Consider the following 15,810-nt stretch of genomic DNA (forward strand, 5'->3'; position numbering starts at 1 on the left):
ATTTGATTTAATAACAGCTTAATTGTTATCAATGATTAAATCATTTGAATAATTTTCATCGTTCCTATTACATAATAATAATAATAACCTCTAATGACCTTGTATTCAATTGTAAACATTTAGACAGAAACAATTAACTGACAACAATTAAACTTGCAAATCAAGGGTTAGATTATAAACTACGTTCTTGATTGTTGTTAATTGTGATTAGAATGACTAACTAATCTATGGCCACTAATTGTGTAGCTAAAAGCTACAATTAACTTGTAATTAATTTTTTTGTACCAAACAAAATGTGCCAAAAATTAGCAATTTAATTTAATTGTTTGCAGATTTAAATTGTTACCTGAACTTTGAGTTAAACATTTAAGATGATTAATTTCATCGATAATCAAAAACTTTTAGTTAATTAATATACACATGTAACAATTAGCGGGAACAATTAACACTTAAACATTAATATTGTTGACAAATTATTGAGATAAATTGATAACAATCAGTTAATTGTGATGAAAAAAGATAAGAAAAAAATTAATAACATAATTACAGTGATAAAAATAAAAGTGAATAATAATAACATTTAAATCATGGTAACAATTAAAGGATTAAAGATTAAAATTCAATGATTAATGATTAGTTTAATGATAATATAGAAAATAATTTACAACTCAATTGAAGGTTAAATGATCAGGTTAATAACAATTTAATTTTAATCACAATTACAGTTGATTACCATTTGATCACATTGTGTTAATCAATATAACTGTTCATTAAGTTCTCGATGTATAAATTGATTGTTCAATTGTTGATTATTATCATTGATATAAATTTCGTATTGAAACTTGATTATCCTTCATATTGACAAGTTGATATTAATGTTTAACCACAACAACAATTTAGTTACAATTTAATTGTAAATAGTGAAAGTTAAATTAGAGGCGAGGATAAGAAAGGCCTTGTGTCTTTGTAAGAGATTAACAAGGTTATCGATAATCTAACCAGATACAGAATTAAATGATTACCTTAAAAAATTATTCTCAGAATCGGGCGTCGATCGATCTATGTACCAACAGAATCGAAGTGAAGAAAACGAAAAAAAGTTCTAACCTTCGTTGGTTCGATCTAAATTTTTCTTTTCTTTTCGTTTTCTCCTCGTTTTGACCTTTTCTCAGCCACGAGAGAGAAACTTTCGATTCGAGGTCACTTTTGGTAAGAAGAATAAATGAACTATAATAATTTAATCATCGAAAAAATTATTCGATTACCTGCTGAGTTGTTCATCATCTTCTTCGAACTGATGATTAGTGATGAGAATTATTTTTACTTTCGAAAAGTTTTTCTTTCGTTTCCACAAGTTCATTGTTTGATTCGATTCCAAGGATAATGTTCAAACCGAGCTTTCGATCAAAACTTTACGGAAATTATCGTGTACATTATTAGATGTATTTTCTAATTGTGTTGTTAATTGTTGAGAACAATTTGAGGGGAAACAAGGAGATTTTGTCGAATCAAACTTTTCAGTTCAACGAACTTTTCGAAAAGTTTGAAACTTTTGACAAAACTTCAAACGAAAACTCTAAATTAAAATTCGTTGAAAGGTTTCAATATATTGGGAAAATCTATGTAACCTTAATTGTAACAATTACGATTTGACAATTGGCTCGCAAATTAATCCAAGCAATTAAATCACTGTGTTGGTAATTTATTGTTTCATCCAAGGGCTTAAATCACTTCTTGACCGGATAACAATCAACTTTTGTGTTGGTTTAATATTCAAGTTACTAAGATAAACGTTTCCTAATCTAATTTAATTGTGAACAATTAAACTGATAATCAAACAATAATAATAAAATGAACGTAACCTTGGGTTTTCAACTGGACAAAATTGTCAACTAATTGCCGGTTGTTAACTGATGCATTGATGGTTTTTTTAATTGTTAATTAACGCTCACTGTTTATTTTGGATAAACCCATGAAATTAATTTGTTAATTGCTTATTGATTGTTGAAAAATAATGTGACAAAAACAACAATCATTTGTGTACCAAAAATGATACATTTAATTGTTGATGATTATATGAGGGATTGTGAGTGTCAATTGAATTTAATTACAATCAATGATTAATTGTATGAATAATCCGATGATAACAATCAGGTTCAGTCTTTAACTTATTTACAATTAAAGTTAATTGTAAACCTGTTCAATTTGGCCTCGTCACTGAGCACACAATCAAAACAAATTGGTTTAGTTGGTTTGATGATTCAAATCATTGTGATCATAATCAATTTTAATTCAGTTACACGAGAGACAACATAACCTTTCAATTGTAATCATAATTAACAATTGAATATCAATTTGTCTGTTTCCGGATAAATTGCGATTAATTTAAATCATGTTGATAACTTTTACCATCATATTTGCATAATCAAAATGATTGCCAACAATCAACAGTAATCAAAATGTTACTTTACACAATTAAAACAACAATCAGCCTCATCGTTTCAATATCATCATAGTTAATTGTGATTATCATTTACTTAATTCATTTCCTGAATCTTGTATTCAACATTTAATTGTTGATCAGTTTTACTTGAAACTTTGACAATTGTTAATAATAAACAATTAATGGAAACTTTTTATCACTTTGACCAAAAACTGGATTAATCAGATTAACCAATTCATTAAATCAACTCAACAATTAACATCGACATGGTTGATTAATTGTTGTTAATCTGGTTTGAACAAGTTATTATCATTGATTATGATAATTAAAGTTATTTCAATAAGGTTGACAATCGTAATCAAACTCAATTGATGTTGATTAAGTTAATTGTTGATGGTTGGGGAAAAAATCAGTTTTGTTTTTGTTTAATTGATTAAAAATAATTGTTACCATAATTTGACTAACCATTGATCAGATTAGAAGTTAATTGTTTGGATTATTTAAGTAACAATTAAGGTTTGCAAAAAATTAAGATTCAATTAAATTTATAGTTAGTTTAATGACTTGGGTCACTTTATTATGTTGACTGTTTTTGTTTTGATCACAATTAAATCAACCTTTTCGATAGTAATTAAAGGTGACCGTGATTTAGTGTAAATTATTTCCTTTTTTTGTCAATTAATTGCGGATTAAATTGTCAAATTTGTTGAATCAATTTTTTTCGATAGTAACATTTCAATTGTATTATATGAACCAATTGTCTTGAAAGTCGACTTGATTTCATTTGATTGCTATTTAAGTTTGAGATGGTAAAAGTTGATTAGGTCAATGGTGACAAAAAAACTTAATGTCTAGAGGTTGGAATTAAATTTTGATGCTAATGGTTAACGTTAGGGTGTTTCAATTAAGAGATGTAGTGATCATGTTTGAGTATATAAAGTGATCGACTATTGGAATCAAAAGTCACAAATTGATTAACCATCAAGATCATCTAGTGATTTAAATCTGTTAACCATTTATATTCGACTTGTTCGTTGATTTAAGTGAAAATGAAAGTCGCTCTAATACTCGTTGTTGTTTTCTTTGCCTTCCAAATGTCATCGGTACTTTCAGCAATTCTCGATTCCTCCTTGAGCTCCAATAAGCCTTTGCCATTCAAGTGAGTATCTTGTAGTCGTTCATGCTAATCAAATAATAATTAGATCAGATGAACGAAGGGAAAAACATAGTTGCTAAAATGATATGATTTTCTAATGTCTTATTATCTGGTTGGTTGTAGCTTCGAGATAAAACCTTTACATCATCATCATCGTTGCAAGTGTGAAGGTAAGTTGTGATTACGTTAAGATCATCAGATGGAACGGAAAAACTGACCAATTGTTTATTTTTGTTTTTGTTTTTCGATTCAGAGGAGCACCATTATCACCACCACAAATACAAGGATCATCACCACAAGCACGATCATGGTCATGACCACGGTCACGATCATGGACACGATCATCATCATGGTCACCATCATCACCATGAAGGCGGTTGGTGGTAATCTCCAAAAGACCAGGAAACATTGACCCAACAGGATTTGTCATCTTAATTTATATTGTATACAAAGTGTAAATAGTATTCATCAGTAAATCATCTAATATATTAATAGTACTTGAATTGAAATCAGAAATAGATGAGGTCAGATCGAAAGAAGAATGTTCCGAATTCGAAGGTTCCTTGGGGCTAATGCTCGAGCAAAAGAATCTTAGTTATGAGAGTTCGAGCCATTTGAGGTTAACTGATTCCAACACCGAATTCTTGGCAACCATTACAAGAATAAGAAAAATTCCATAGTATTTTCCTTCCCTCCCTGGCGAGTCCAATCAAGAGTTTTAGCTCCATAAATTAACCATTTGTAAATAATTCCTGTTAAATCTGTTAATAAAATTGAATTTATATTAAATAACATAAGAGAATCAAATGAATTATCGATGAGATATCTTACTCTGATAAAGAAAGACACTTAAATTCGCATCTATTAATAAATTGACTTTCGATTGAAACGGATCAACGAAGTTCTTGTTAATAACATTCGATTGTTCGTTTTTGATTGTTATTAATCGGTTTCCAAAGCTCTTTTAGTTTTAGCTTAGTTTTGGACTTTTAAGACCAAATCAAATAGAAATCTTGGACCATAAGTTGAATATTCTATGGTAGAGAAATGATTTACGTTTTCAATCACCAAGAAATTTGAGTATCGATCAGTGTCCAGATCTTTTCATAGATGATCCCATTAGTTGGGGTTCACTTTTTAAGAACACTTTCAATTGAGGCAACGGCCAAATAATCCTGACTCTCAATTTCTTTCTGATAGTTGATTAACATTAACAAAACTCAAATCCATAGAAAAACTTCAAATTAACATTGATCAAAGGAACCAAAAGTTGTCAAAAAAATTGAATCTTTTTCCATTAGTCTGTTTATCCACCAGTTTCCATGGTAACGAGTTTTCTTTTACAATTATTGTTAACAGATGGCGATACTTTCCTCATCTGTCAAATTTAATCACAATTAATTTTGATTGTTCATTGAGAGAGTAAATGTCTTTTTTTTTACTTCACAATCCGAATATATTTAATTGTGTTTAAATCAATTGAAAAATTTTTCAACCCACACGAATCTGCCTCATAATAAATCCAAGTGATCATCTTTTTACCTCGTGGTTATGATCCATCTTTAATTGTCTCCGAGTTTATTGATCTGTCAACAATTAGAATTAAAAAGAAAAGATTATTAATATTGTCAAAGAAAAAAAAAGCAAATCAATTGGAAACTAAATTAACAAAGAAAGTGAACATGTGAATAAAACTAATTCGAACACAAAGAAACTAATTGATTTAATGATTCTGATCAATTCTGTATGAACTTTATCTTTCACTCACAACTTAATTGCCGATAATTTAACAAACTATCAACCCTGAGGTATTTGATCATCTAATCAAAATCAATTAGAATAACAATCAACATATAATTTCATTTCGTCTCAACAATTGACAAGTTAATCATTAGGAGAATACAGGTAATGTCAACGATTTCTTATCAATTAGACCTTAACTTTCCAATAATCACAATCACAATTAATGATAAATCTGAAAGAAAAATTGATTCCAACCAAAATTACAAACCTTTTATATTAACCGTTACTATAACAATTCATCTTGGTAAGATTTGAGATTTATAATTGTTTACTTCACAATTTATGGTTAATTTAATCGCAGTTAAACCAATAAAAAATTAACCATCACAATCTACCGTCAATTTGATTATCACTATAGGTAATTTACCAATTCTGTTAACAACCGAAAATTAATCACAGGTAATAAGACACAAAATCATCTGATTCCAATAAAAATGCACAACAGGTAATTAAGATGAAAGTAACAGCAATTAACCCAAATCACAATTAAGAATAAACAAAAACAATGTCCATATGATTTAACCGGTTTCCTTGTTAATCCAACAAAAGAGCAAAAAAAAATCCAAACAAACAATCAATCTAATCAATTCAACAGTAAATTGATCATTTTAATCAACATTTTACAAACTTAATTATCTTCACAATCCAGAGGTTGATTAATTACTTTGATAGATTAAATTAATAATTAGAATCACAATAAAAATAAACAGTTTCAAGTTACATTAGAAAAGAAAATGAGAAAAAGCTAATCAAGAGAATAGAAAAGAAATAGACAAAGAAAGAGAAGAAAAGAAAGAGAGGAAACAGTTGATCAAATTTCTTTCTTTTTCTCTGTCTACTTGATCACAATTTTGTTCTCTTTCATTTTAATTTTCTTCTCTTGTGTTTCTGTGTCTTTTTTTTCTGTTAATTGTTATCAATCTTTTTTTTCGATTATCATGGTTACTCAATAGTCACAATTATCTTAATCGTCAATTTGTCAACCATCTTCTTCTGTTTATCCCTTTTTCCATTTTCCAATCAACTGGATTAATCATCAACCTCAGAGGAAATTAAATCTTCTCTTTTTTTCCTTTGGTCTCTCATCTCCTCCATTACTGTACAACATACGATTCGATGTATAGTGATGTTCACCTTCACGCTTTGAACTTAAGGTAATTGTGTGTATCCATTTTAATTTTGTATCTTCTTCTTTTTCTCGTGTTCTAATTGTTAGTCAATCAATTAATTGGTCTCCCTCTTTGCTTTACTCGTGTGTTATGATTGCGTCTTTAATTAGCTTGTGGTGTTTTTCTGTATCTTTACATCTTCAATTAATCTAATGATTTTTTCCTCTCTCTGTCTCTCTCGTAATTCAATTGAGCTTTTGATTAACCAATTAATCCAAAATGATTTTAGGGCGGGAAGAGATACAACCAATCAATTGGAATATTCCTTTTTCGTCTCTTGATTATGGGCTTCATTTTTCTCTAACATCATCAGCTCCTTCTCTTCTTCTTCCCTGTGTTATTCTTTTCTCCTTTTCAAATAATAATTCCCTCTCTTTCACCCTGAATCTCTCTCCTTTTCTCTCTCCGAACCATGATTAACTCTAATTCATTCTTGGTTCGGGATTAATTCCATCTTCAAGAGTAATATGATTGATTGTGTCTACTCTTTGATTGTGATTTTCTTTTTCTTCTGTTGGTGTGATAATAGTTGATTAAACGGTGAAAATGATGGAAACTGCTTTTTCTCGTAAACCCTCTAAATACATGTCTTCTTTTATTCAGATGGTCAAGAAAAAAGATGGTAAATTACGATTTAAATCAAATGAAGCTCAAACCGTTCTGGTCATTTCTGGATACTTCAATGATGCTCGAGAGCTGATAGAAGATGGAAAAAATGATCAGCTGATAAGTTTACTTGATGAAGGAAGACTCGGTGTCAATGATGTTGGAGAGGTAAGTTTTATTTTTCTTTTCCAATTCCAAGTTCAAAATCTGACTTATCATCTTCTAGGCTGGAGGTATGAGTCTTCTCATGGTCGCTGCAGAATCTGGTAACCTTAGAATCGTCCAAGAACTTATTCGAAGAGGAGCTGATCTAAACTATCAAGATTTGGTGAGTTCTAATAGATTTGTTTCATTTGCAAATTTCCAAGAATCCAACTGAATAATCTCAATCTCTTAATCCAATATTAATCAACTAATTGTAGGATGATTGGAATACATTAATAACTGCAACAAAAGAAGGCAATCTGGACATTGTCACTGAATTAGTCGAGGCCGGAGCTACTCTAGATGCAACTGATATGGTAAATTTGTTGCCTTTTCCATTCAATATTGATATGCAATTATAATCTTGTTCTAATTAAGCCTCATTCGATATTTTCTCTCCAATTAATCAGGGAGGATGGACACCATTGTTATGGGCTTCTTACAAAGGATGTCTCGATATTGCAAAAGTATTACTAAAAAAAGGAGCTTCAGCCAATGTCTTTGATAACAATAATATGACTCCATTGATCTATGCTAGTGGAAGAGGTTTTCTTGAGATAACATTAATGCTACTTGCTCACGCAGCTAAACCTGATACTCCTGATAAGGTTTGATAATTGTCTCCCAAGGTACTTGAAATGTTTTTATTTGTTAATTAATTATTGTTAATTAATATTCAATCAAAACAGTATGGAACCACACCTTTAATATGGACCTGTAGAAAAGGTCACATTGATATTGCACAGAAACTTTTAAAGGCCGGAGCAACAGTCGATGCAATTGGAATGGTAAGAAAATTGTTGATTCATGATTTTGCTTGAGAAACAAAAACTTCAACTAATCAATTCTTAAAAGTCGAGGTAGGATATTGATTGATTAATGTGATCACTATCTCACTAATTATTATTATTAACTTACAATTAATTACCGGAAAGAGTAATAACAAGTAGTCTTGCTAATTAGAGGATAAATTGTATTGTTAATAGAAAAAATTATATCATATTTCTGATGTTCTGTTTCCATCATCTCATTTTTCTATGATGAATTTTTCATTATCAGGAAATAATTTGTTACAATCGTTTTCTATTTTTAATTTAATTTCCATTCTATTGCTCACAGAAAATTATTTTTTTCCTACACTTCTTTTAAACTTCGCCCTTGTTTTAATCAGAAAATCCCATGAAATAACTGGTATCAGGATGGAATTGTTTTAAATGTTTCCATTTCTGTGATACTTGTTATCCAAATTTTACTATGAGTTAATATCAATTCAATTAATAGGCATTCGTCTTTGTTATTAGTATTTTAAAGCTCATCATTTAATTTTGAGTTTTTATCGAGTGTGAATCTTGATTAACTTCTCGACTGAACTTTTCATCTAATGTTAAGATCTGTCAAATCTTTTTCGGTAATTAGGTCACATTTGGCAGTTTCTGCAAATGACGCAGGCTCATCTTCGAATATGCTAATTATAATCAACGAAAATTTCGCTTATCTTTCATCATGTAATCACACAGCTAATATTAGCTCGAGATTCGAGTACTCAATGTATCATTAGGATGAAGGTTATCAGATGAGAAATGATTACTTTGTTAATTTATTCGTTTACCTTGAACTGTTTTTATTTGCGCTAATCACAATTCTGACCTTTTCTTTTGATTCTCTTGCAGTATGGTTGGACTCCGTTACTTGTTGCAGTTCGTGGAAACTTTGAAAATCTTGTTGATTTGATTATAACATTCAAGCCAAATGCAAACGCCTGTGATGCCGATGGTTTATCAGCACTTATGATTGCAAGCAAAGGCGGAAATATCAATATTGTCAATGCTTTATTAAGAATCAATTCTTATGTTAATCTAAGTGATCGTAATAGTGACACAAGTCTTATTCACGCCTCTAAATCTGGATATGTTTTAATCGTTGAAGCTTTAATTAAAGCTCATGCAGATGTAGACCATCAGGGAGCTGTGAGTAATCAACTTGGCAATGAATAGAATTCGAAATTCCTGATGAATCAACTTGTTTCTTTTTATCATAGGACAAGAAAACCGCCTTATATTGGTCAGTGGAAAAGGGTCATGTTGAAGTTGTTCGAGCTCTTCTCAAAGCAAATGCAAACCTTGAGCTTGCGACTGAGGTATGGACCTTTTTAGGGTTAATTTCGTTTATTTCATCTCATATTTAGGATGGAAACAATAATGAATTTTTTTATATCATCTCTTTAGGATGGCGATACACCTTTGTTGAAGGCAGTTCGTAGTCGTCGTTTACCAATAGTTAAAATGTTGATTGATAAGAAAGCTAAAGTTACTGCTTGTGATAAGGTTAGTTTTGAAATTACCTAGAACTTATCTAGAATTTAAGAATCATGAAAAAATGAACTTTCGATCAAATTTAATGACTAATTTATTAATTAATGCATTTCCTTTGTCTTATCGTTAGTTTGGAGATACCGCTTTACACATTTCGATTCGTGCTCAATCGAAAACGATTGTTGAATTTCTACTACGAAATCCTCGAAATTCACAGTTACTTTATAAGCCAAATAAACGAGGAGAGACCCCGTTCATGCTTGATAATACCCACCAAAAACCAATTCTACCAACACTTTTCGGTGCCACACCTTCAAGCCGTCGTGTCTTGGAAAAAGAGACTCAACTTGGTTATGATCTTTACTCTTCAGCTATCGCTAATTTACTTTCAGAACCTACACTCAAACTGCCAGTTTGTGTTGGACTATTCGCTAAATGGGGAAGCGGGAAGTCATTTCTTATTGGTAAATTAAAAGATGATCTCATTACTTTCACTCAAGATTGGAACATAAGTCCAACATTCAGATTTTCGTGGTCCTTATTTTGTGCAATCTTTATGTTATCAATCGTTACTGGTGTTGGAACTCTTGTCGGAACCAATGGAAGACAATATTTTTTCGGTATAATTACAGCGATTGGTATTTTCTTCTTGTGTTATTGTATATTCGGTGAGTATACATAAAATTTGTGGACTAAAAGTTTTCATCTTCTAATTAATTCGCTTAAATTCAATCTAATTAGCAATCGTTTATTGTGGACATTTACGTTACGATTGGTCTATCAGTTCAAATATACGAAGTCGCTCTGATCGACTTAAACTTATCATTCAAGTTTGCTTTGGAAATCCTCCCATGTTAGAGGTTGATCAAGTTTCAACATTACCGGTTCGTTTCTTATTCACTGAAGCACCAGTCAAAATTTCATCTGATTATGGTGTCTCACAATTAATCACTGCAATTCTAAATTCTTTGTGGCAATCAATGGAAAATGAGCTTGGTTTTTTACCTGTTCATCTATACAAAGTCTTTCACCCTAAACATGGTGGGTCATTGAATTTCAGATAAACTATGGATCCTTAAATTTAGTTGATTAGTAATTAAGATTTTGTTTACTCTCTTATAGTCTCTGGCCTTACTTGGAGATGGAGACGCATTTGTATGGTGCCTACAATATTTTTGATTATCTTGTCATTTTTTACTTTGGCCATTCTTTTAATTCTTTATTATGTTGATAAAACTGAGCCTTTTAAATTACATCCTGTTCTCAGTTATGTTTTGGTGGCTATCGCGAGTATCACCGGATCCTGGATTGTTTCCAACTTCATTATACCTTTCAAAATAATCAGAGAACTTGTTTTTCATTCGAAGAAAAAAACTCGTGAAGAGCTTAAAAAGGATGTTCAACTTATGCAATCGTGTATAATGTGTTTAGATTCATTTATTGGTAAAAGACAAAGTCGCCTGGTCATTATTTTGGATGCATTGGAATCGATTTATGAATCTGATCGGTTGATTACTTTTCTCGAGGGAATCAACGATTATTTCATCAATTTTCAAGTTATTAATGCAAATCGTTCATTATCACCACCCTTTGTTTGTATCATGACTTTGGATCCTCATCATCATGTAACATCTAAATCAAAGGAATACTTAAAGACAATTGTTCATCTACCTTTCTACTTACAAAACTCTCAACTTCGAAAAGTTAAAATTGCTCAAACCACCGTGTTGAATAAGCCCGATTATCGATCATCGACTACATCACTGGTCGAAGCGATCGCTGCAGCACCAATTCCTCATCCTTCTAAAGGGTCAACTTCTGGAATGATAAGATCAAAATCAAAGAAAATTTCTAATTTAAAAGCAGCTGATTCAGTAATTAGTCTTAGTGGACACGGAGGAGAATCCTTGACCAAAGTTCTGTTAACTGATGATTACTTTAGTGATGTTAATCCTAAATCGATGAGACGGATTATGAACATTGTTTATATCCAAGGTCGTCTTTTAAAAGCATTCAATCTAGACTTCGATTGGCATCGACTCACTATTTGGGTTAATATTACTGAACAATGGCCCTTGCGTGCTTCCGCTTTGATAGCTTATTGGGACATCACTGAAAATAAATTCAACGATGATTCAATTCCATTGAAATCTTTGTATGATAAAGTTTCACCAATTTTACCCCAAGATCCTGTTCTATTATCTCGTGATAATGATGAAAAGAAATTGAATATTTTTCTTTCCTATCACCATAACTCATTGACCCTTGGTGACCTTAAAACATTTGCGCCTTTCACAATCAATTTAGATCCTTATCTGCGTAAAAATTTAACCGAAGCTTGGACCGATTCAAATTCAATTGCACAACTTGATAGGCCGATTCAGAACCCAAATGCCGGTGACCGAAAGATATCAACTGGAACTCTACCACAGCCTAGTTCATCTGGAAACATTTCCCCACACAAACTGCAACTTATGCATTTAAGCGTCGACGGAGTCATTGCAATGTTAAAACAAATCGAAGCCTTTGATCATTCACAAATCGACAAATATGGTAAAGCCATTCGATGTAACAATATAAATGGTCGCGTTCTATCAAACTGCTCTTCCGAAGATCTAAATGACCTTAAATTGGTTCTAGGTTTCTCCTTTGGAGATTGGTTACTTTTTAAAAGTGTTCTTATTGATGGTCGTTTGCCGACACTTCCGCCTTCAGTCCAAATTTCTGGAGCCACACCAACATCAGGTTTACCACCAGGAAGTGAATATCAATTGATTGAAGGTCGACTTAAAAGTAATTTAGAGAAACAAGTAACCATGGAAGAGGCCGCACTCGCAAGTGCTGTTGTTATGGATTCCCCAATTGAAGAGGATAATGAAGATAATGATGAGGCACCGTCACCACAAGAGGTTGGAGTTCTTTACATTGGTAACGCTGGAATGAATAATCGACTCAGTCCTTCAATATCTTTTGGAGATTCTGATCTTTTAGGAAGCATCATAAGAACAAGTAAATATAATTATTAATTCAATCTCTTGTAAATCTCCCATCAACCTTTCTAATTATTGTAGATTGTTTACAATTTACTGCATTTTAGTCTCTTATTTTAATTATTTTATCATTTGAATACTTATTATTATCTTTTTGATTGAGTGATTAGCAAATGATTATAAATATTGTCTCTTTTTTATTTTTCTCCCATTCACCACAAACAGATCACGCAATTGAAATTGAACCAGAGCCCAATGATACTACGCCATTAGTATCTCCCTCGAAACACAGTATTTACTCATCCAGTTCATCATCTTCATCATCTAGACGACATCCTCTTGAACGTCAAGGTATAATTGAACCATCTGAATCAATTGTATGATCAACTAACTGCAAACAATTGTCTCAATTAATAATTTGTTAAACGTTCGCTGCTCATTTGGTATTCCAGAGAAACACATTACCATCTTTGCCGATATATTTGCTTATATATCCAATCTGCTTAACAGAACAATACTTTGCCTAGTATTCAATCAACATGATCTTATTCTCAACCAATTAAGGTTCATTTATTTAGTTTTCTCACCATTAGAACATTTATTTCGATACTTTTAACCTTCCCTTCAGATAATTACCTTACCTTAATTTCCTTAGGCTATTTTAATCTATCGAAAACTTTTTTCGTCGCTTTTTTTTGTTGATTGCTGCCAAATTGCGTCCAAATTGTTTCCTTTTTTTTTGTAAATTTATATTCGTATTGCGAATCAATGTTCAAAATGTCATCTATTATTATTATTACCTTTAGTCTTTCCAGATACTAATATTATTCAAGTCACAACAACAACAACAACAACTAATAGTTAACTGAAACCGTATTAATGATGATGAATCTCAATCAACTAATTATTTAGATACAAAAATCCTCGTTACACTTTGAATAACCGTTAACACAAAGAAAAGCACTGATCTTAAATTTTAATCTAATCAACAACATGTTTTACAACAATCAACAAATCATCAGATTATTTTTCAATTGTCTAAATAATGGTTACAATTAACCATTCAAATCTAATCTCACCAATTATTATTACTTTATCAATTCAAGACAATGTATTTTTTGTTCATACGTATTCATTGTTATATTAATCCAGTTGTCATATTTATATAATTCATAGGTAAATGTTTTATTTATTATTATTGTTACATGGAAATGCTTAATTAATTATTGTTTAATTTATCTGTTAAATTTTTTCTATACTTAATTAATTGTTTTAATTATGATTAATATATAATGTGAATCTTTTTTTTGCTTAATCGTCTTTTTCTTTGCCGATTGAGACGCTGTTTTGTTATTGAAAATGTGTCAAGAACAAAATAAAACAATTAAAGTTAATTCACTAATCAATTTATCTCAATTACTACCTCCAGGTAAACCAGAACTGTCAGTAAAGTTTTACACTTCGGAATTATAATCAACAACAATTAACTGATCACTTGGAGCAAAGGGTTAATAAGAAATAAATATTTACACAGAATAAAAAATCAACCCTTTAATTGTATTTGATTGCTGATTGTTATCAAATCAATAATTCGGATAACCATAAAGATAACAATTAACCACTGATCTCAATGATTAACTTAAATTGTGCTTTAATGATCATCAATTGACTATCAACAATTAGTTAATGTTAAACTCTAGCGTCTAGACTTTTGATTTGTTAAAACATCAATTGATTTAATTAGGGTGAAAATTAACTTTTCTTGATTACAATTAGGTTGGTAAATTGTTGATATTTTGTAACTTTTGTTTATTTAATATAAATCCAATGTAATTAAAACACTAAAATTTGTTTTCTTATCAATTTAAAAGTTGATTGTTGATCATTTATCTTAATTGTCGATGTTTTTTTATGCTGATTAATGAAGGTAAACATTAATTAGTTTGATTGGTTTTAATTAGCTTTATATATGGTTCACGCTGAATAACAATTGATTGTTGTTACTACGATTTAATTAAATTTTATCTAATAAGTTAATTATTGCCGATGATAGGAAGATAATTAACTTAATTGTGATACATATTTTACAAGTCTTTACTTGGAAATGATAATAAATTTTGACTGATAATCAATTGTTTATGACTGAAGATACAATTGATGGAAGGGTAAAAGTTTAATTGTAACAATTAAAGTATTGATTTGCTTATTGGTTTTTTAACAGGAAACTTTGGCCAATTAGGATCAGAAATATTAATTATCGGTTTCAACGGAATCAAATTAAATATGAAATGTTCAGGAAACGCTGCTGATGTTGTACTGATTGTGTTTAGAGTTGTTGATTTAATTGTGGTTGAATCCGATGGTTTAACTGTTGATGACGATGAAATCTGAATTGGGATTAAATTGTGTCAATTAATTGATTGGATTGGGATTAAAATAGATTAGCATTTACCTGATTAGGAGCAAAATTAAAACCATAATCCTCTTCCCATGGCAATGGACTTGAAATGATTTGTTTAATTGTTGTTGGTAAAGTTGTTGATGATGAAGATGGTTGATTAATTATTACTGAGGGTTGGATTGAATTAGTAGTTGATTTAATTGTCGTTGTTGTGAAATATTGCCAAGAGTCCTCTTCCCATGGAAGTAAACTAATTGTTGATTGATTAACTTGATTCTTTTGATTTAGTCCATTTTGAAATAACAATTTAATTGGAGGATCAATTGATTGATCTGTTTCATTTAATTTGAATCGTGAATCAATATGATAATTTGATTGGCGAGGAACAGCTGATTGTTGGAATCGATTATCTTTAAATTGATTTAAATAATCTAAAGCCATTGGTGATGTTTGATTAACCGTAATCACAATTAAAAAAAGAGATGAAACAATTAACTTCATTTTGAGATTTGATCCAATTTGTGGTCAACAGTTAACTAACAATCAAACTCATTAAACATGATCATCAAACTAATTGTAAACAAAGTAAATTGAAAATAAATTGTCATTGTTTTTTTTAATTATCAATGATTGTTAAGTTATTTACTTTAAATTGTTAATCATCATCAAGGATTGATAACCTTAGAGTCAAACTAATGGTGATCTTGAACAATCAATCAAATTTAA

The 15,810-nt window shown here is 30.5% G+C and overlaps 3 protein-coding genes and 1 long non-coding RNA gene across 9 annotated transcripts; 2 read left to right on the plus strand and 2 right to left on the minus strand.

Annotated features, from left to right (window-relative positions):
- The first annotated feature begins 3,461 nt into the window (after positions 1-3,461).
- LOC128396798 (histidine-rich glycoprotein-like) lies at positions 3,462-3,992 on the plus strand. The gene is made up of 3 exons (XM_053357421.1): positions 3,462-3,602; positions 3,723-3,769; positions 3,853-3,992. The coding sequence occupies exons 1-3, from the start codon at positions 3,493-3,495 to the stop codon at positions 3,984-3,986; spliced, it is 291 nt and encodes a 96-aa protein (XP_053213396.1). The 5' UTR covers positions 3,462-3,492; the 3' UTR covers positions 3,987-3,992.
- A 228-nt stretch (positions 3,993-4,220) lies between these two features.
- On the minus strand, positions 4,221-6,139 carry LOC128396801 (uncharacterized). Its single transcript, XR_008326854.1, has 3 exons — positions 5,611-6,139; positions 4,431-5,185; positions 4,221-4,360 (listed from the first exon to the last, which is right to left on the minus strand). It is a non-coding gene; the product is annotated as an uncharacterized LOC128396801 (long non-coding RNA).
- Positions 5,132-14,542, plus strand: LOC128396790 (kinase D-interacting substrate of 220 kDa B-like). 6 transcript variants are annotated; one of them, XM_053357409.1, is made up of 15 exons: positions 5,133-5,504; positions 6,449-6,556; positions 7,175-7,345; positions 7,404-7,505; positions 7,600-7,698; positions 7,792-7,989; positions 8,071-8,169; positions 9,052-9,348; positions 9,420-9,518; positions 9,607-9,705; positions 9,824-10,361; positions 10,435-10,734; positions 10,816-12,702; positions 12,909-13,034; positions 13,490-14,038. In XM_053357409.1, exons 3-15 carry the CDS (start codon positions 7,175-7,177, stop codon positions 13,546-13,548), a joined length of 4,074 nt encoding a protein of 1,357 aa, XP_053213384.1. In that variant the 5' UTR covers positions 5,133-5,504; positions 6,449-6,556; the 3' UTR covers positions 13,549-14,038. The 6 variants fall into 6 exon arrangements, with proteins under 6 accessions (XP_053213386.1, XP_053213384.1, XP_053213387.1 ...); XM_053357411.1 differs by lacking the exon at positions 6,449-6,556 and having other exon boundaries at positions 5,132-5,504; positions 13,490-14,039; XM_053357412.1 differs by lacking the exons at positions 5,133-5,504; positions 13,490-14,038 and adding an exon at positions 14,113-14,542 and having other exon boundaries at positions 6,262-6,556.
- Positions 14,543-14,591: 49 nt separating this feature from the next.
- LOC128396797 (uncharacterized) lies at positions 14,592-15,801 on the minus strand. The gene is made up of 2 exons (XM_053357420.1): positions 15,136-15,801; positions 14,592-15,070 (listed from the first exon to the last, which is right to left on the minus strand). The coding sequence occupies exons 1-2, from the start codon at positions 15,583-15,585 to the stop codon at positions 14,870-14,872; spliced, it is 651 nt and encodes a 216-aa protein (XP_053213395.1). The 5' UTR covers positions 15,586-15,801; the 3' UTR covers positions 14,592-14,869.
- Between the last annotated feature and the right edge of the window lie 9 nt (positions 15,802-15,810).

Source organism: Panonychus citri, unplaced genomic scaffold (assembly GCF_014898815.1).
Source record: "Panonychus citri isolate SS breed McGregor unplaced genomic scaffold, ASM1489881v1 Contig00028, whole genome shotgun sequence".
Classification (NCBI taxonomy): domain Eukaryota; kingdom Metazoa; phylum Arthropoda; class Arachnida; order Trombidiformes; family Tetranychidae; genus Panonychus; species Panonychus citri.

Coding starts and splice junctions, on each gene's coding strand:
- LOC128396798 (XM_053357421.1), top strand. CDS start 3,493: ATGAAAGTCGCTCTAATACTCGTTGTTGTTTTCTTTGCCTTCCAAATG. Junction 3,603..3,722: donor AATAAGCCTTTGCCATTCAA/GTGAGTATCTTG, acceptor GGTTGGTTGTAG/CTTCGAGATAAAACCTTTAC. Junction 3,770..3,852: donor TCATCGTTGCAAGTGTGAAG/GTAAGTTGTGAT, acceptor TTTTCGATTCAG/AGGAGCACCATTATCACCAC.
- LOC128396797 (XM_053357420.1), bottom strand. CDS start 15,585: ATGAAGTTAATTGTTTCATCTCTTTTTTTAATTGTGATTACGGTTAAT. Junction 15,071..15,135: donor TTAATTTTGCTCCTAATCAG/GTAAATGCTAAT, acceptor ATCCCAATTCAG/ATTTCATCGTCATCAACAGT.
- LOC128396790 (XM_053357411.1), top strand. CDS start 7,175: ATGGTCAAGAAAAAAGATGGTAAATTACGATTTAAATCAAATGAAGCT. Junction 8,170..9,051: donor CAGTCGATGCAATTGGAATG/GTAAGAAAATTG, acceptor ATTCTCTTGCAG/TATGGTTGGACTCCGTTACT. Junction 9,349..9,419: donor ATGTAGACCATCAGGGAGCT/GTGAGTAATCAA, acceptor TTTTTATCATAG/GACAAGAAAACCGCCTTATA.